Here is a 17,506-nt window from a genome sequence, read left to right as displayed (position 1 = left end):
TAAATAATTCACCCTTATGTTGCCAGTCCAGATCCACCTGAGCCACTTCAATCTTAGCAGCCTGATCCACTTGCTGGTTGTTTTGATGTTCCTCAGTGGCCTGATTCTTGGATATGCGAGCATCTGTGTGACGTACTTTTACAACCAGGTTCTCTACCCGGGCAGCAATATCTTGCCACAGTGCTGCAGCCCAGATGGGTTTGCCTCTGTGCTGCCAATTGTTCTGCTTCCATTGCTGCAACCACCCCCACAGGGCATTTGCCACCACCCATGAATCACTATAGAGAGAGAGCACTGGCCACTTTTCTCATTCAGCAATGTCTAAAGCCAGCTGGATGGCTTTCACCTCTGCACACTGACTTGATTCACCTTCTCCTTCAGCAGTTTCTACAACTTGTCGTATAGGACTCCATACAGCAGCCTTCCATCTCTGATGCTTTCCTACAATACACAGGATCCATCAGAGAACAGGTCATATTGCTTCTCATTTTCTGGCAGTTTATTATACAGTGGGGCCTCTTAGGCACGCATCACCTCCTCCGCTGGTGATATTCCAAAATCTTTGCCTTCTGGCCAGTCCACAATCACTTCCAAGATCCCTGGGTGACTAGGGCTTCCTATTCGAGCCTGTTGTGTGATCAGTGCAACCCACTTACTCCACGTAGCATCAGCTGCATGATGTGTACAGGGGACCCTCCCTTTGAACATCCAGCCCAGCACCGGCAGCCGGGGCGCCAGGAGGAGCTGTGCTTCAGTACCAACCACTTCCGAAGCAGCTTGAACCCCTTCATATGCTGCCAATATCTCTTTTTCACTTGGAGTATAGTGGGCCTCAGATCCTCTGTATCCCCAACTCCAAAACCCTAGGGGTCAACCTCAAGTCTCCCCTGGTGCTTTCTGCCAGAGGCTCCAGGTAGGGCCATTCTCCCCGGCTGCGGTGTAGAGCACATTTTTTACATCTTGCCCTGCCCAGACTGGCCCAAGGGCTACTGCACAAACTATCTCCCATTTAATTTGTTCAAAGGCTTGTCATTGCTCAGGGTCCCATTTGAAATCATTCTTCTTCTGGGTCACTTGATACAAAGGGCTTACAATCAGACTGTAATTTGGAACAGGCATTCTCCAAAAACCCACAACACCTAAGAAAGCTTGTGTTTCCTTTTTGCTAGTTGGTGGAGACATAGCTGTTATTTTGTTGATTATATCCATTGGGATCTGACAACGTCCATCTTGCCATTTTATTCCTAATAACTGTATCTCCTGTGCAGGTCCCTTGACCTTACTTTGTTTTATGGCAAAACTGGCTTTCAGGAGCATTTGGACTATTTTCTTCCCTTTCTCAAAAACTGCTGTATCACCCTACATGATAACGTTATCAGTATATTGCAGATGTTCTGGAGCCTCACCCTGTTCCACTGCAGTCTGGATCAGTCCATGGCAAATGGCAGGGCTGTGTTTCCACCCCGGGGCAGTTGATTCCAAGTGGACTGAACACCCCTCCAAGTGAAAGCAAACTGTGGCCTGCACTCTGCTGCCAAAGGGATTGAGAAAAACGCATTAGCAATATCAGTTGTGGCACACCACTTGGCTGCTTTTGACTCCAGTTCATACGAAGTTCCAGCATGTCTGGCACAGCAGCACTCAGTGGGGATGTGACTTCATTCAGGCCACGATCATCTACTGTTAGTCTCCACTCTCCATTAGACTTTTGCACTGCCCATATGGGACTGTTAAAGGGTGAGCGAGTCTTACTGATCACTCCTTGGCTCTCCAGTCGGCAAATCAGCTTATGGATGGGAATCAGGGAGTCTCGGTTGGTACGATATTGCTGCCGGTGCACCGTTGTGGTGGCTATCGGCTCCTGTTGTTCTTTGACCCTCAGCAACCCCACAACAGAAGGGTCCTCCAAGAGACCAGGCAAGGTGGACAGCTGTCTAATTTCCTCTGTCTCCAAGGCAGCTATACCAAAAGCCCACCAGTCCCCTTTTAGGTCCTTGAAATACCCTCTCCTGAGGTTGCCAAGGATGCACGGAGCCTCTGGGCCAGGCACAATGGGGTGCTTTTGCCACTCATTCCCAGTTAGGCTCACTTCAGTCTCCAATACAGTTAGATGCTGGGATCCCCCTGTCACTCCAGAAATACAGATGGATTCTGCCCCTATATAGCTTGATGGTATTAGGGTACCCTGTGCACCAGTGTCCACTAGAGCCTTATACTCCTGTGGGTCTGATGCCAGGCCACTGAATCCACACAGTCCAATAAACTCGGTTGTCCCTTTCCTCCACCTGGCTGGAGGCAGGGCCCTTCTAGTCCTGGTCATAGTATTCATTACTTACTTCTTGTAGATATGAGTCAGGAGTCCCTTCATTAAGATCAGAAGTAAGATCAGCCCTTTTACTCTGTCTGGGGAACTGCTCACTGGAAACTGGAGCAGCAATTTTCCTGGAAGAACCCCCTTTTGTGACTGTTTTTTCTTGCAACTCACATACCCATGCCTCTAGGGTCAAGGTAGGTTTTCCATCCCACTTCCTCATGTCCTCTCCATGGTCACGTAGGTAAAACCATAGGGTGGCCTGTGGTGTATACCCACTGTATCCTCCCTCTTGAGCAGAGGAACGCTTACTCCCAATAGCCGAGATACTGGTTCATACAGGTGAGGAGCAGGACATATCCTCTTTGAATCGCTGGAACAGTTGGGGCAGTTTCTTGCCTACCATGTCCGGCAGTTTCTCCACAGCCAAGATGCAAGCCCGTAGAGAGGAAGAGAGACATTTCTCGTATTGTCGGAGTTAGCCAGCCAATTAATCCACTGCTTGCCCCTCTCCATCTTTCCAGGTCATTACTGCCAATGAGTTGGCATATGACAGTGCGCTCCATACAAACTTTCGCCACATGGGTCGCGTGTACTTGACTTCAACTAGATCTTTGGATAACTGCTCGTTGTCCAGGTTGCCATAGATCACCTTCAGCACAGCTAATTCCCTCAGGTACTGGATACCTTTCTCCATGGTGGTCCATTTCCTGAGGCGATATATAACATCTTCCTTGAAGGGATACCTTTCCTTCTCTGAGAGACTGAAAGAGTTAATGTCTCAAACATTGTGGCGACTTGAGGCGCTATTTGCATGGCAACGGCAGGTAGGCAAGCACGGGGTGGGGGAGAGCGAGAGCAGGACGTGTGGGACATAGAGAGCGCGTCGGAGGATGCGCGGTTCCGGGTTCTGCCGGACCTGACCATGTATGGCCAGAGGTCACACAGAGTTGATCTGAGGAAGGGGCTTGCAACAGCCCGAGAGACCCCTCATGACCACCCCTCTCCCCCAGCGCCTGCGCAGAAGATTGAGAACTTTCTAGAACAAGAACCATGTAAGTCCTGAAGGGGCACACCTGGAGGCGGGGATTAGCTTATAAAAGACATGCCCCCCCCCACCAGGGAATCGCGCGCGCGCCCACCACCGGAGGATGGCCACATCTGTCATCATCATCATGGGATCCAAAGGTGGTGATACTTTTTCTTTCTCTTTCCTCCTCTCTTTTCCTTTCCTTTTCTCGCTTCTCTCTCCCTCTACTCTTCCAATATATGCAAGTTTGGGATAAATTGTGACGGGTTGCCCAGACAATAGCTCCATTGCAAATCACCTTTGTTCGTTAAGCTCGCCAGTTCGTTAAGTTTGTCCGTTTGTGGAATTCATCAGTTAATAAAGTTGCTGGCCAGCCTGTTCCTCTGAGTCATTGTCGTGACTCTACCAACCACGCGGCTCTGCCGAGCAGAGATAGGCTTTTGTCGGTACACAAACTGTCAGGGAATAGAAAAGATTCACCCCTCTCGCAACCCACCCAGTGGGACGAGACACCTTCACACTTGACGGGAGTCACCTCCAGAGGCTGAGGACTTGTGCCCCTTTTCCAATTGCTTTGTCAATGTCCCTTTCCCTAGAAAGGGATCCCAGCTGCTTGGCTTCCTTACCCTCTAATTCCAGGCTACTGGTCCCATTATCCCAGCATCGGAGCAACGAGGTGACAATGTGCTCGCCTGGACAACAACTGAAATCCTTTCACATATCTCACAGCTCACCCAGGGATAGGGATTGGGTGGTTACAGTCTCGTTTATGAGTTCTTCCTCTCCATCCGAGGAAGAGGAGAAACACTCTTGCTGAGTTCTGCCTCAGGAGCAAGTGGGGAATTTTTCCTCTTCCTCCTCCTGTTCTCGTGATGGCCCTCCTTTAGAGTAGTCTGCCTCCTCGCTGGCGGGGCAGTATGCTTCTTCCTCCTGCTCCCTCTTAGGAGAAGCTTCTTCATCCCCTACTAAACAAGCTGACTTTCATTTCCAAGATTTCTTCTTGTGTATGGGGGCAACTGATACCAGCACAGGTTAGTTCTCTGGTTCAGCTACAGAGCCTGTCGCCAGGGTTGGAGTAGCCACAGTGCCTGTCGCCAGAGTTTGAGTAGCCGCAGTGCCTGTTGCCGGGGTTTAAGTAGCTGTAGTATTCTGAAATAGTTGTTTAACCCTAAGCAAGACCTGACAGACATTCATGAAACAGCAACAGGAACATGCTGGTTTGAACATCCCAAGGATGTTCAAAATTCTGAAGAGCTATTGTAATTAGCCTGGAGGAGAAGGGGAAGATGGAGGAAAGTGTCTCCCCCATAAGTTGGCTCTCCGAGGACAAAAAGTAAAAAGTGTAATTATTAATAATTTCCGATAGATGGCTCCCGAAGTACAGAGGTGACAGCAAAGCTGAGTACAAATACTAGATTGATCTCACGACCAATAATTTTATCATACCATAAGCCAGTGTTACACAGTACAGCAAAGCAATAACCTTAATCCACCTCTCAGAGGTGATAAACAGCACATAAATACTAATAAACAGGATATATGGCAAGTAAGGTGTTACATAACACAACTCTTAGAACAAGCACAACTTTGACAGCAAATAAATCAACATTGTGACCAGTGACTACTAAACTAATATAATGAATGCTTATAACAAATTTGTTTTAACACGCTCTGGTCAGATCTGTCGTCATCTCAACCCTTCATGCCCCACACTGGGCACCAAAAACGACTGTCGTGGTTTAGCCCCAGTCGGCAACTAAGCACCACACAGCCACTTGCTCACCCTCCCCCACCCCCCGGTGGGATGGGGGAGAGAATTAGAGGGGAAAAAAAAAAAACAAACCAAACCCCATGGGTTGAGATAAAGACAGTTTAATAGGACAGCAAAGGAAAATAAAATAATAATAATAATGATAAAAGAATATACAAAACAAGTGATGCACATTGCAGTTGCTCACCACCCGCTCACCGATGCCCAGCCCGTCCCTGAGCGGCGATCGCTGCCCCCTGGCCAACTCCCCCCAGTTTATATACTGAGCATGACCTCATATGGTATGGAATAGCCCTTTGGCCAGTTGGGGTCGGCTGTCCTGGCTGTTCCCCCCTCCCAGCTTTTCGCTGGCAGGGCATGAGAAACTGAAAGGTCCTTGACTAATGTAAGCACTACGTAGCAACAACTAAAACATCAGTGTGTTACCAACATTATTCTCATGCTAAATCCAAAACACAGCACCATACCAGCTGCTAGGAAGAAAATTAACTCTATCCCAGCTGAAACCAGGACGAGACTATAGGGCAAATTTCTAGTCAAGTAAATCTGCAGATCAAAGCAGATCACATTAAAATCCACAGAAATATGGTCCAAGGCTAAGCTGTAAGTACATTAACACTCATCGTTATTTTATTTACTAGAGTCTATGCATTGCAAGAGCCAGATAAATGAAAACTAGAAGCTAATGAGCACATATTTGATTATTATTTTTTTAATCAGGATTTTCCAGAATGATTTTCCACCTTCATAGCATCTTCCACCAAAGGATAGTATCTTTACATACAAATTCTTTACAAACAAATTCACAAACAATTCACAGTCATATTCATTTTACCAAATGCAGGCACATATGGGCCAGAAGCTAAGAATGGTTCTAGACATTAGACAAAGAAGCAGATCTTACAAAGCGGGAAGCATACGTATGGTATATTCTCACAAAGTAAACTGCTTGGTACTCAGTTTCTACCTTAGTATCTACCTTAAAGGGCCGAAAGAAAAGGTCAAAACAAACGGAAATTTTAAACCCGTTGTTCCAAGAGATAATGTATTTCACAGCTGATAATTAGAAAATATTTACCTGAGTGTTCACAAACTTTTCCTTGCAACTAAATCTGTATCAGCCTCATCTTACAGAGAAATACACCAGGTAGTTACAGTATTGCCCTAGTTGCATTATCCCAGTTGACTCCTACTGTTTTCTGTATTTAAACAAAGGAAATGCTTTATAGTATAAATACATTTAGATATTGCATAATCTTTTTAATTTAAAGCACTCTAAATGTAATACTGTATTGCTTGCTATTTTAAACAATACATTGCTCATGTGGTTTTGACATACAGAGTGGATATCCAACTCATTACACATTAGAATTATGCTTGAGAGAAATATGACAATGTAGAATATTTTTTTCTCTTTCCCACAAAACAACCTGACATATTCAAAATGCACAGACAAAAATACTATTTTAGTAGAAGAAATGTAAGGAAAACTAGAAGAAGACAACTTTCATTTTACATCAACAGTTACAGTTTTCCATTTTAAAAAATCATCTAAATTCTTCAGCAAGTCTTTCTCTAACATAAATAATATAAATTGTGATTCCACAACAAAAAGTGTAGAAAGAATTTAATAAAGTGTGTTCAGAGACAACTTATTCCCCATGACGTTTTTACTAGTAGTAAGGTCTCTGGTCTAGCAAAACAAAAATACAGCTTCTGAAAAAGTACTCAACAAATAGGCTCACAAGGGCTCTTTATTTTTATAAGAAACAAAATAATATAGGGGCTTCTTTCTTCCCCTAGCTTGAAGCATTATAACTTGTTTGCCAAGTTCTTGGCATAATAGCCTGCTACAAATGAGACACACAGGTCTTCTAATTAGAACTGTGGTGCAGAAGTCACAAAATATTCACTCTTTCCAATTACTAACTAATCTAATTCTAAAAGCATGCAAATCGTGATCCCCAGCCATATGATGAAGCCTCACAGGACATGAGGTTCCATAAGTAGGAGGGTAAAAGCATGCCCTTTTACTATAAATAATGATTAACTTGATAGTTGTTATGCTGCTAGTGAATACCAGAAGGTCCCAACTTACTTGCTCATAGCTTAGGGAACAAAAAGAATATTCACATGAGCTCACAGGCTTAGGTACAGTAATCCTAATAATAAAGTTAGGAGAAACTGCCACAGAATAATTACAACTGCTATTATGCATAATGGAATAGAACATTCAATAATGTTTGCTGCTGAAACAAGTGTGCTTCGTCAGAGATCGCTGGTCAGGCTACTTGCTATAATCCTTGGTATTGAACTGTTTGCAATAGAACTTGCATATAAAGTTGCACATACGCTGTCATCTTCCATCTCACTTGAAAACAGTCCATTTGATTTAATGAATTTACAAATTTATATATCCATGGGGGGTTCCCTTTTCCACATCATTACATATGAAGAGTGCATAATACCAGACAAGCAATGAAACTCAATAGAAAAAAAAAAAAAGGATATCAAGATGTAAAAAAGATGTCCATATGATAGCAAACATGTTAAAATATACATCCAGCATTACAAGAGGAGTCGCAAAAGATCCACAACAGCCAATTAAGAAATCATATTACCAGTTATTTGTCACTTACATTTAATGTTGTAAACGGATTACAACTCACTTGAAACCCACTATTAACAAAATGCTAGATGAGCACATCAATCTGTAAAATCCTAAGCAACAAAAACCACTTCATGTGAGGATTCAAAAACCAGTAATTTTGAAAAGAAAAAAGAAGGTGATGAAACAATTAAAAAGATGATAAAATTACAAACTGCAATAGTTCACTGTTATTCCCTATAGGTTAGAGTTAATATTCATATATACTGAAGTCAGCACAAGTGAAAGAATTATGACAGGTGGCTTAAAGCACTGTAGAAACACAAAATCAGCTTGAGACAATGAAATGCACGAAGTCTGTCTTAATTCACTGGGAATAAATCAGAAGATTTCTATTTTCATTAGAACCTTTATGCAGCATGCTTGCCAGGGTGTCAAAAAGTATTACCATCGTCAGTAACTATGAACCAGCAGTAGGCTGGTCCAAAACAAAAACAGAAAGGGGGAGGAAGAGAGAGCATGTGCAACAGAGAGCAAGAGTAGGAGAGCAAGCATGACACACAGAGGTTTATTCCTTGCTTCTTGTCAGAACTTTTAATTTCAGGCTTCTGCTGGTTTTGGCTGGGAAAGAGTGAATTTTATTCATCGTAGCTAGTATGGGGCTATGTTTTGGATTTGTGCTCGAAACAGTCTTGATAATACAGGGATGTTTTCGTTACTGCTGAGCAGTGCTTACACAGAGTCAAGGCCTTCTCTGCTCCTCACACTGTGCCATCAATGAATAGGCTGGGGGTGCACAAGAAGTTAGGAGGGGACACAGCTGGGACAGCTGACCCCAACTGACCAAAGGGCTATTCCAGACCATATGAAGTCATGCTTAGCATACAAAGCTGCGGCAAGAAGAAAGAGGTGATGGACGTTTGGAGTGATGGTGTAACCGTTACGCATGATGGAGCCCTGCTTTCCTGGAGATGGCTAAATACCTGCCTGCCCATGGGAAGTAGTGAATGAATTCCTTGTTTTGCTTTGCTTGCAAAAGCCAATTTTGCGCAGCTTTTGCTTTACCTATTAAACTGTCTTTATCTCAACCCACGAGTTTTCTCACCTTTACCCTTCCAATTCTCTCCCCCATCCCACCAGGGGGGGAGTGAGCGAGCGGCTGTGTGGGGCTTAGTTGCCAGCTGGGGTTAAACCACGACGAGGCTCAGCAGGAGCCACAATGATGAGTACACAAAGCCAGTTAGATGTTTTAGAGGTCTATTACAAACACATTCTTGGGAATCGTGCTATGATATCTTGAAATTGAGACAATAAGGTATCATTGGAAGCATGCAATTGATATATGACCATGCAATTGATATATGATATATGATATATGGATATATGACCACATGATAACTGAACTTCACTCTCCCTCATACCCATAGCATTCAGCTACATTCAACATAGATCGCTCTTCAGAGAACACAGTAACTAGATGGAATTGCAACACGATAACCAGTGCTTCTTCAAGCTACTCTGCAAGAGAGGGATATATTCCTTATAATTATGATCCTGTCAGACTTACTTAGGTGCCTAATAAATCTTGGCAAGGAAATTAGTATCTTATTAAAAGCACTAGGAAGTTTTTTTTCTAGTCTGAAAAACATCCATAGGCATAGAAGTTTACAGAGAGAAAATTTTACAGACACTAGGATGTCAGTAAAATTAGAAACATCAGCTTTCAAGCTACCCATACTTCAATCAACAGAAGGAATGTTTAGTCAACAGACACATCGAGGGAAGAGCTTAGATTTTAATCACCCTCTGAATATATATTGCTTTCCCTAGCCACTATGAAGAGTGCATATCCTTCTTTGTCAGATTGAATAAATCTGAACAAGTAACTGTAGTGTTTTTCAAATCTTCCATGGATAAACCACAGTTAACTATATGCCCTTCAAGTGAGTACAGAAGCAACACTCCAGAACAATACCAGAGCACTCCCTAACACTTGAGACTTTGACTTCAAAGCAAACATTAAAACTGAGGTCTTGACCAGAGGGGCTCAACAGACTTGTGGAGTAGGGAAATCTAGAAAAATTCTTTCCAGTTACTAAGGTAAAACTATCCAAACAAGAATGGATGTCAAACAGACCATGATGTCAGAGACAGAAAAGACCAAAAGACCAAATGAAAGGCTAAAAAAACAACCCCTCAAAAATTAAATGCTCAGGTCATGCTCACTAGTAGCAAAAAAAAAACCCAAAAAAAGCCAAAAAAACCCCCACCAAACCCATAAAATTCAAGATGCATCTGTATCTTGAATGCTGTATGTGGCTCTAGATCCCAACAGAGGCAAAAAATGGGGAGATGGAAAGTGGGTGAGTTGTATTCTTCTCACTGATTTTGTATTTATACAGATGCTGTGTTATATATTTGAATTTCTCCTATCTGAAGATAGTAAAAAGAGAATGAAACTGTTTTTCCCAGTTTCCCACTCTTCTCCTCCTTTCTAGAGCAAATTTCTGGATCTGCAACTGTAAACCCTGAGATTCTCCTACCTTTGGTCATCAATTATATTCAGAATAACATTCATGAAAAGGGCAAAGGTAACTTATGTTACACCTAACTCCTGGTCTTGGATTGTAGAATTACTGAGTACGATGATTTTACTTTGGTCTCTGTCCTTGAGGTGAGAACTGCCTTCTAGACCAGATGAGGTTTCTTGACAGAGGTTAAACACCAGATTACAGACTGCCACAAAAGGCACAATGCTACCTTGCCATTCCCTCCTCCCCACCCCATGCTTTTCTATAGCATTAAACACAAATCAGCCAAGCCCAGGTTCTAGCCCAGCTTTCGTCTGCATGAACACTGCACCGTTCAAACTCCAGCAGCTGGTCTTTGTTGCTGTGAAACCTCTCTTCAAGGTTCTGAGCTTACTCAGATAATCAGAAAAAGAGGGCTTGGCATCCGAGAATCAAATCCTTAGTCTCTGCTAATTGCAATGTTGCAACATTGGAAGAAAATAAATTATAGTTATCAGTGGTGATGCACAGCAATAGGAAGTGCATATGATTTCAAATGCAAAGTAATAATACAAAAATTGGCTAACTACATTACAACATATAATTTTCAAGTCCCAACAAAAGAGAAAACAAAGTAGCTGTTCACTATCATGAGTATTTATCTTCTAAATGTTACACATCCTATTTATATTTATTTGCTTACACTGTATAAACATTCAGTACAAGCAAAGTAAAAACAGTGAACTGATACTTATGTCCTGATAAGCATAGGTATTAATATTAGGTTCATGCCATTTTTAAGTATTCTTCACTGAAATGGTGCCATACTTGTTCATTAGTAAGAGCAAGTATACCAAGAACCAGTTTTGCCTTACAGTTACTATAATACAGCTACTAAAAATTAATAAAGCCTCTTTGTGAGTCATCAATTTAATCCCAAGAGACAAAAGGTAGCGCTCAAAAAAGAAATCTTTATTTCTAAATGACTAGGAAGATATCAAAAAAATATAACTTTATCACTACTTATCTATATATTTTCCCTTTACTGAGACAGAATTTTGGCACGTTTTGTTCTCAAAAGCTTTTCTTTTCACATCATAAAGGTATTTGTTTAACAAAGTTGAAATTAAAGTATTCCCTACTACAATGTGGTCATTTAATAACAATTGAGAAAAAGATTCTTTTCCACCTTGCTGTTGTCAGTGGACAGTCACTTTTTAATTTCCTGACACACAAAAGATATTTCCAACAATACCTGCATTGATGCTCCTTCCACCCTTGCTACACAGGCAACTCTATCCAGGAAAGTCACCGTTACCGGAACAGCAACAAAGAAACTTTTAAAAAAGGCTTTAATGTATCTCTTCCCCAAACCTTGAGCCTGCGCCATAATCTGAAAAATATGAAGAAAATGGAAAAAAAAAAGGTTGTTATAAAATAAATTTTAAGTAAAACAATATTGTAGTAATCCAACAAGGAGCAGTTAAGAATAAATTAATATTATCTGTTAGGATCTCCCAATATTCACAGTGAAAAAAAATGAATGTGTACTTAAGAATGAAAAAGAACAGAAATCTTCATCAGAATTTAAAAGTCTACTCTACAGAAGAGAGCTTGATAATTGACATTTACCTTTTAGCTAATTTGACCATTTCTTGTGTTCTGGTGCTAGCAGAAGTACTTGATAAAAATCACTCAATGATAACAGTTCAGCTAAGCAAGAAGCAAACTAATATAACCAGACAAAATCTAATTATGTATTTCTGAAAAAAACATCAAGTAGATTGAAATAACCAATTACAGAGCATTCAGATGGAGTTTACAACCAAAATCTGGTCACCAGCAGTGTTCCTCAGGGATCAATTCTAGGCCCAGTTCTGTTCAATTATTTGTCAACGATCTGGACGCAGGAGTTGAATGCACTGTTAGCAAGTTTGCTGATGACACCAAACTGGGAGGTGCTGTTGACTCTCTTGAGGGACAGGAGGCCTTGCAGAGGGATCTAGATAGACTGGAGCATTGGGCTATGATTAATGGAATGAAATTTAACAAGTCCAAATGCTGGATTCTGCACCTAGGACGGAGTAATGCCAGGCACAAGTATAAACTGGGAGAGAAGTGGGTGGAGAGCAGCCCTGCAAAAAGGGATCAAGTAATAGAAGGAGAAAACAGACTGTGCCCTGAACTTTTGAGTCTTTCAGTGTGTTTATATTCAAGAACACAGAATTATTTTTCAACCAAAATAATGGAAAACATAAATACATGCAGTTTCGTTCAATCCCCTTACAAACAGAATATTTAGAATTTCACTATTGTAAAATCATTTTTTCTATGTTGCATTTTCAGAAATATGGAAGTGATGAACTATTTGTATGCAAAATACAAATTCAAATCACTCTGATGAAATAGTACTAAAAGCAATATTTCTGTCACAGATATGGCTACTTAATTCCATAAAGGATTACACTCAAGAGAGGAAACCCAGTTCTACAAAGTAAGCCATCAGCATATTCTTCACTAAGATTCTTTATAGATATTAATAGCTTTGCAATGACAAGATCTGTCTTCTAAAAGACAGGGACAAATTTACTACTACTTCTGACATTCACCTTCACAAGGTTTTAAATCTCTTTTATTTTTTTTTTTTAAGTGGAAATACTTCACCATCATCTATAACTTGCTCATAACACAAGTTCAACTAGTAAAAAGACTAAACGTACTTAATGCTTGTAATTAGATTTTATTTTCTTTCTGCACGTTTCAGGAAAAGATTTTCAATTTGCATCAACAGCTTTCATAAAGAATCTGAAATAGGCTGTGAAACAGAAAAAAAACCTCATCAATTCAAGACAAATGTTAAAACACTTTACTTTCAGCTTATCGTTTATGAACTCATTATTGGAACCAATCCACCAAAAGAGACTATTGCCTCAATTGGCACAGATTTACCTTTTGTTCCACATAAAAATATAATCTCTAAAAATCAGGGGTTTGTCTACCATTTACCAACTGTACCATTTTATACACCTTCTCTCAACCCATCAATTCTGAACTTCACCTCTCAATTTTTCTGGCTGGAATTCTACTCCTCTGCTATGAGGTCTGGCATATCTCAGACCTCCTCCACTCTAACAGCAATGTCAGCCTCAAAACACATTTTTGAGACCTTGCCCACAAACATATCCACCGTATTCTCTACAGTCACTCTTTGAATTGAAAGACATTGCCTGACAGATGTATTGCAATATGACTGATTTAGGAAGTTTTTTTTTAAAGTTTAAGAAATCAGATTAATTTACTTACTCTTTAAATTCCTTATAGTCAAACCTATTTTTCATTAACAATGAAGCATGAATGTTCACCTCATCCCTTCTACTAAATCCACTGACAAATCTCATTATAAACCTCTTGCAAAAGCCCCATGCTGGTATCTACAGAAAAATCTAGTATCTGAAGAAAAGTAATTGGTCAGACAATCCACAGGAGACCAACCATATGCTCCTGGAACTACAAGCTAATTAATAGTGACACAGAATCTAGCAGTCAGATTAAAACAGTTAAGACAAAACGCTACATTCTCGGTACATCACTTGGCCAAGGCAACACCAGGAGTATTGAGTGGCTGTGGAATGCAGGTTCTACTTTTGTGGTTTTGGACACATGCAGTATTACAAGGCACAGTATGAATAAAGATAAGGGGAAAAACACCAAGAGCACCCCTACAAGCAATCGATTTGCAAAGCCACCAAAGCCAAAAACAGCTGAAGAACTTCTCTACTTGCCCTGAATTTTCCTTCCTTCCTTCCTTCCTTCCTTCCTTCCTTCCTTTCTCCCTTCCTCCTTTCCTTCACTAGGCAACTGATCAAACCACTGGTTTTATCTTCCATCCACACCAAGATGAATCCTTCATTTCCAGTCACACGCTACATTCTGAAAGTTTCCTGGTTCCCCACCTCCCACAGTAAGGGACAGCTTTCCCCAAGACACAGATTACTCTACTCTACTGTGGAAGCCCTTCTTCCCAAAGGATGGTAAACGTATGCATGCACATTTTAAACAGTTTGAGAAGAACTACTTAAAAACAAATCCTTCTTTAAACTTAAGTCCTTCCATATAACAAAACATTTTTAACACCAGGGTAAGAAGTTACTACATGTCAGTATCTCATTGAACAGTGTGCACATTTTTGCCTGGTCTATTTCATAAGCTTTCCCCGCCAAAAAAACACAGACAAGCATTTACCATAGGATAAGTATATGCACATGCAGAGTTGCCATGCAACTACTGACACAATACTTCATCATACAACTGCCAGTAGATGGAAGGTTACCCATCACTCTTTCAGTAAGAGGGGCTTCAAGTTGTCCTGCATTACCACAGGGGAAGAGCTTGAATGTAGGCAGCAGAAAGATAGTTTGCAGCATTATCTTCTACCAGTAACTGTACATGTAAATGGATAATCCTCAATGGATAAACACTGTTTGATTAAAATGTGCAGTGATTTCTTTTCTTATACTTAGGTGGTCTTAGGAGAAAAGAAGCGAAAAAAGTAATGATGAGCATTTACAGCAGTCACAAGAAAGAATTTAGGGTAGTAAAGGGTAGACACAACAAAGATCCTTACCATTTTTTTTAAAAAACAAGTAATTTTCGGGTTGGAGTATTTGTTTAAAGAAAACATTAGATAGCTATCACTCCTGGAGGCAATATTCTGCTCTTAGACATTATATTTTATAACCTCAATGTGCTCTAATTATTTTCTTAGAAAACATATTCGGATTGAGAAAATTTGTGAAAACTACTGAAGGAAATACCGCCATAACTTTCTAATATTTCAATTTGATACATTTCTCTCTATATTATAGAGAAATTTTATATTTATAATATAGAGTTTTTCTAGTTTACATTTCTTTTATATTTATATTATAGAGATATATTATATCTATTATTTTATATTCATATTTTTCTGTATCAAATTAATGAATGGGTTCATTAAAAAAACGCATAGATCTCACATGTGCCTGTCATTTATATATAAAAATGTTGATGTCCAACGTTCAAAGATAATTACAAACTTTAGCAAGGTTGAAATTAAGTATTTCCAAGTCTCTAATCTATTTTTAGAATCTGAGGTTACAAAGTTACTTCTAATGCTCCTTTAAATTATGTTTTACTTATTTTTAAAGAAGAATACCCTCTGGAACAGATAGTCAACTTTTTAACAGCTTTAAATCTAATTATATAGAATCTGAAGAAGTATTGTACAGTAACAGCCAACAAAAATGTTAAGGACAAGAACCTAATTATTTCATAGGTATATAAAGGTATGTTAACAAGTTTGAAAGACATAACGCGATTTCCTAATATATAAACAATAAAAGATGGTAATCATATATACTCCTTAAAAATTGTAAATTCATCCAAGTGATAAATCAGTAAGTAATGGTTCAAGTGCTTTCTAAAAATAAGATCTCTGTGAAGTATCAATGATACTTCAGTTTAGTGATACTGAGTGGAACTCTCTGGTATATAAAATTTAAGAGATTTCTAAAGTATCTGTAGATTTTAAGAGCATCACATTTCCAGAGTAAAATTCTGAAATCCAGTGCTATGCCTGTTTTATGCTGACAGTTAAATATACAGCAGGTTTAAATGTATGTCAGTGGAGCAAGCAAAGGATTCTTTGCTGAAAAAAGTAATTTCACCACCACATATTTCTGGATCTCTGCCCAGTCAGTGACACATTGAATAAAATCAACAAATCACACCACTTAAAAGTAAAACGTACACGTAAAACATAGTAAAAATAATTTAGAGATGCATACACTTATCAGCATTTATAAATTATCCTTGGTTTAGGAAAAAAAACCCCACAGAATAATTCAGTAGAACTGACAAACTTCAAAGCAACAACCTTGAAAACTTGTTTGAAATGGCAACATGGACAAGAAAAATCCAAGATCAAAAATGCTAGCATATAGCAGGTCAAAGCATTAAGAATTTCACATTGTGCAGCTCAGAGATTAAGGCAGATGGAGCACAGCATTATCTGGACTGAAGTATTTGCTGCACAAAAGGTCCAGGGATTATAATGAGCCTCTTGTGGGTACTACAACATATGGAGCAGAGATGCTATTTAGATAGCTCTCTACATATAAAATGTTTATTTTTTCTTACACTTGCCTGCACATTAGAAGACACTGTTTATCAAACAGCCTGCAGAAACTCATCAAGTAACATTCAGAAAGCCCCAGGTTACAATATATTTGCAAATCTAGGTACTTAAAAATTACCCACAGAAGTATGATAGGAAAAATAGCTGTAAAAACAAGGCATTAGCAGTCATCCACAAAGGAAATAAAATGGCCCCTGATGTGCTTCTACAAGAAGGCATGTGAGAGAACAGGAAGGAGGGAATTACAACCTTTATGCAAAACAACTACCCAGCCAAGACTGCTATGTTAGTTTGAAATGACTTATTTGTTATAGTTCAGAAATTGGTAACTATACTATATACAGTTAAATAATCCATTGAAATAACCAACTTATCTGTCAATTGCAATATGCCTTTTTCTATAAATCAATGGCATGACACTAGAATTCCGGTATATATGGTCTGAAAACAAGGAAGACTTTCATAACAGAAAATACCAAAACACATGAATGAGCCAAATTCTGTTGCATCCTATGAAATATAAAATTGAGTACAAAAGCTTTTGTTTTAAGTAAGACTAGTACAACTTGACGACAAGGTTATACCTGGTCTAACAACTGTGATGAACAGGATGCTGCTCAGTATAAGGACTTGTGTGATCTTTTTAACATGTGCCCTTTTGACAATCTTTCATGATACAAGGCCACAGCAAACTACTTCCATGAAGCCTGACCCTCATTTCCCACTTTAGCTATACATTTCAATAACTTTTACATTACCGTAATTTTTTGTAAGGGTGCAACTATGCAGACTTTTTAGTAGGCTAATTTAATTCATATAAATTTATCCAAGTACAGGCTGATGCACATAGATATGATGGTGATGATTGTCACAGAAGAATCAAAATATATTAGTCCATGTAAGTTTGCACTTAAAAATACTGTCTAGTTCCAGAAGGAGCTCTCATTTATCCTTCATTAAACACAAGTCCATCCTGGTATTATTCCAGCATAGTGGTGAAATTTCTATTTCATTAATGTATTTACACCCTACACACAGGTTTTCTTCACAATATTCCTCCACCATATTAATCCCCCTGTATTCCCCGGCACACAGTCATTA

The 17,506-nt window shown here is 39.8% G+C and overlaps 1 protein-coding gene across 12 annotated transcripts in view; it reads right to left on the bottom strand.

Annotated features, from left to right (window-relative positions):
- Nucleotides 1-17,506, bottom strand: part of IMMP2L (inner mitochondrial membrane peptidase subunit 2) — a 495,130-nt gene that overhangs the window by 471,820 nt on the left and 5,804 nt on the right. For 11 of the 12 annotated variants that reach the window (XR_012042560.1, XM_072861889.1, XM_072861874.1 and 8 more), the window contains exon 2: nt 11,486-11,623. Coding sequence is in view for 11 of the 12 variants with exons in the window: in XM_072861889.1 (XP_072717990.1) it covers nt 11,486-11,620 (135 nt within the window). In the remaining variant the exon portion in view is untranslated. Of the gene's footprint in view, nt 1-11,485; nt 11,624-12,950; nt 13,045-17,506 lie in introns of those variants that run through there. The other variant, XM_072861881.1, reaches the window with a different exon arrangement.

This window comes from Ciconia boyciana, chromosome 1 (assembly GCF_034638445.1).
Source record: "Ciconia boyciana chromosome 1, ASM3463844v1, whole genome shotgun sequence".
In the NCBI taxonomy this organism is placed as follows: Eukaryota; Metazoa; Chordata; class Aves; order Ciconiiformes; family Ciconiidae; genus Ciconia; species Ciconia boyciana.
Note: the sequence above shows the minus strand (reverse complement) of the source record. Positions and strands in the feature narration are given on the sequence as shown.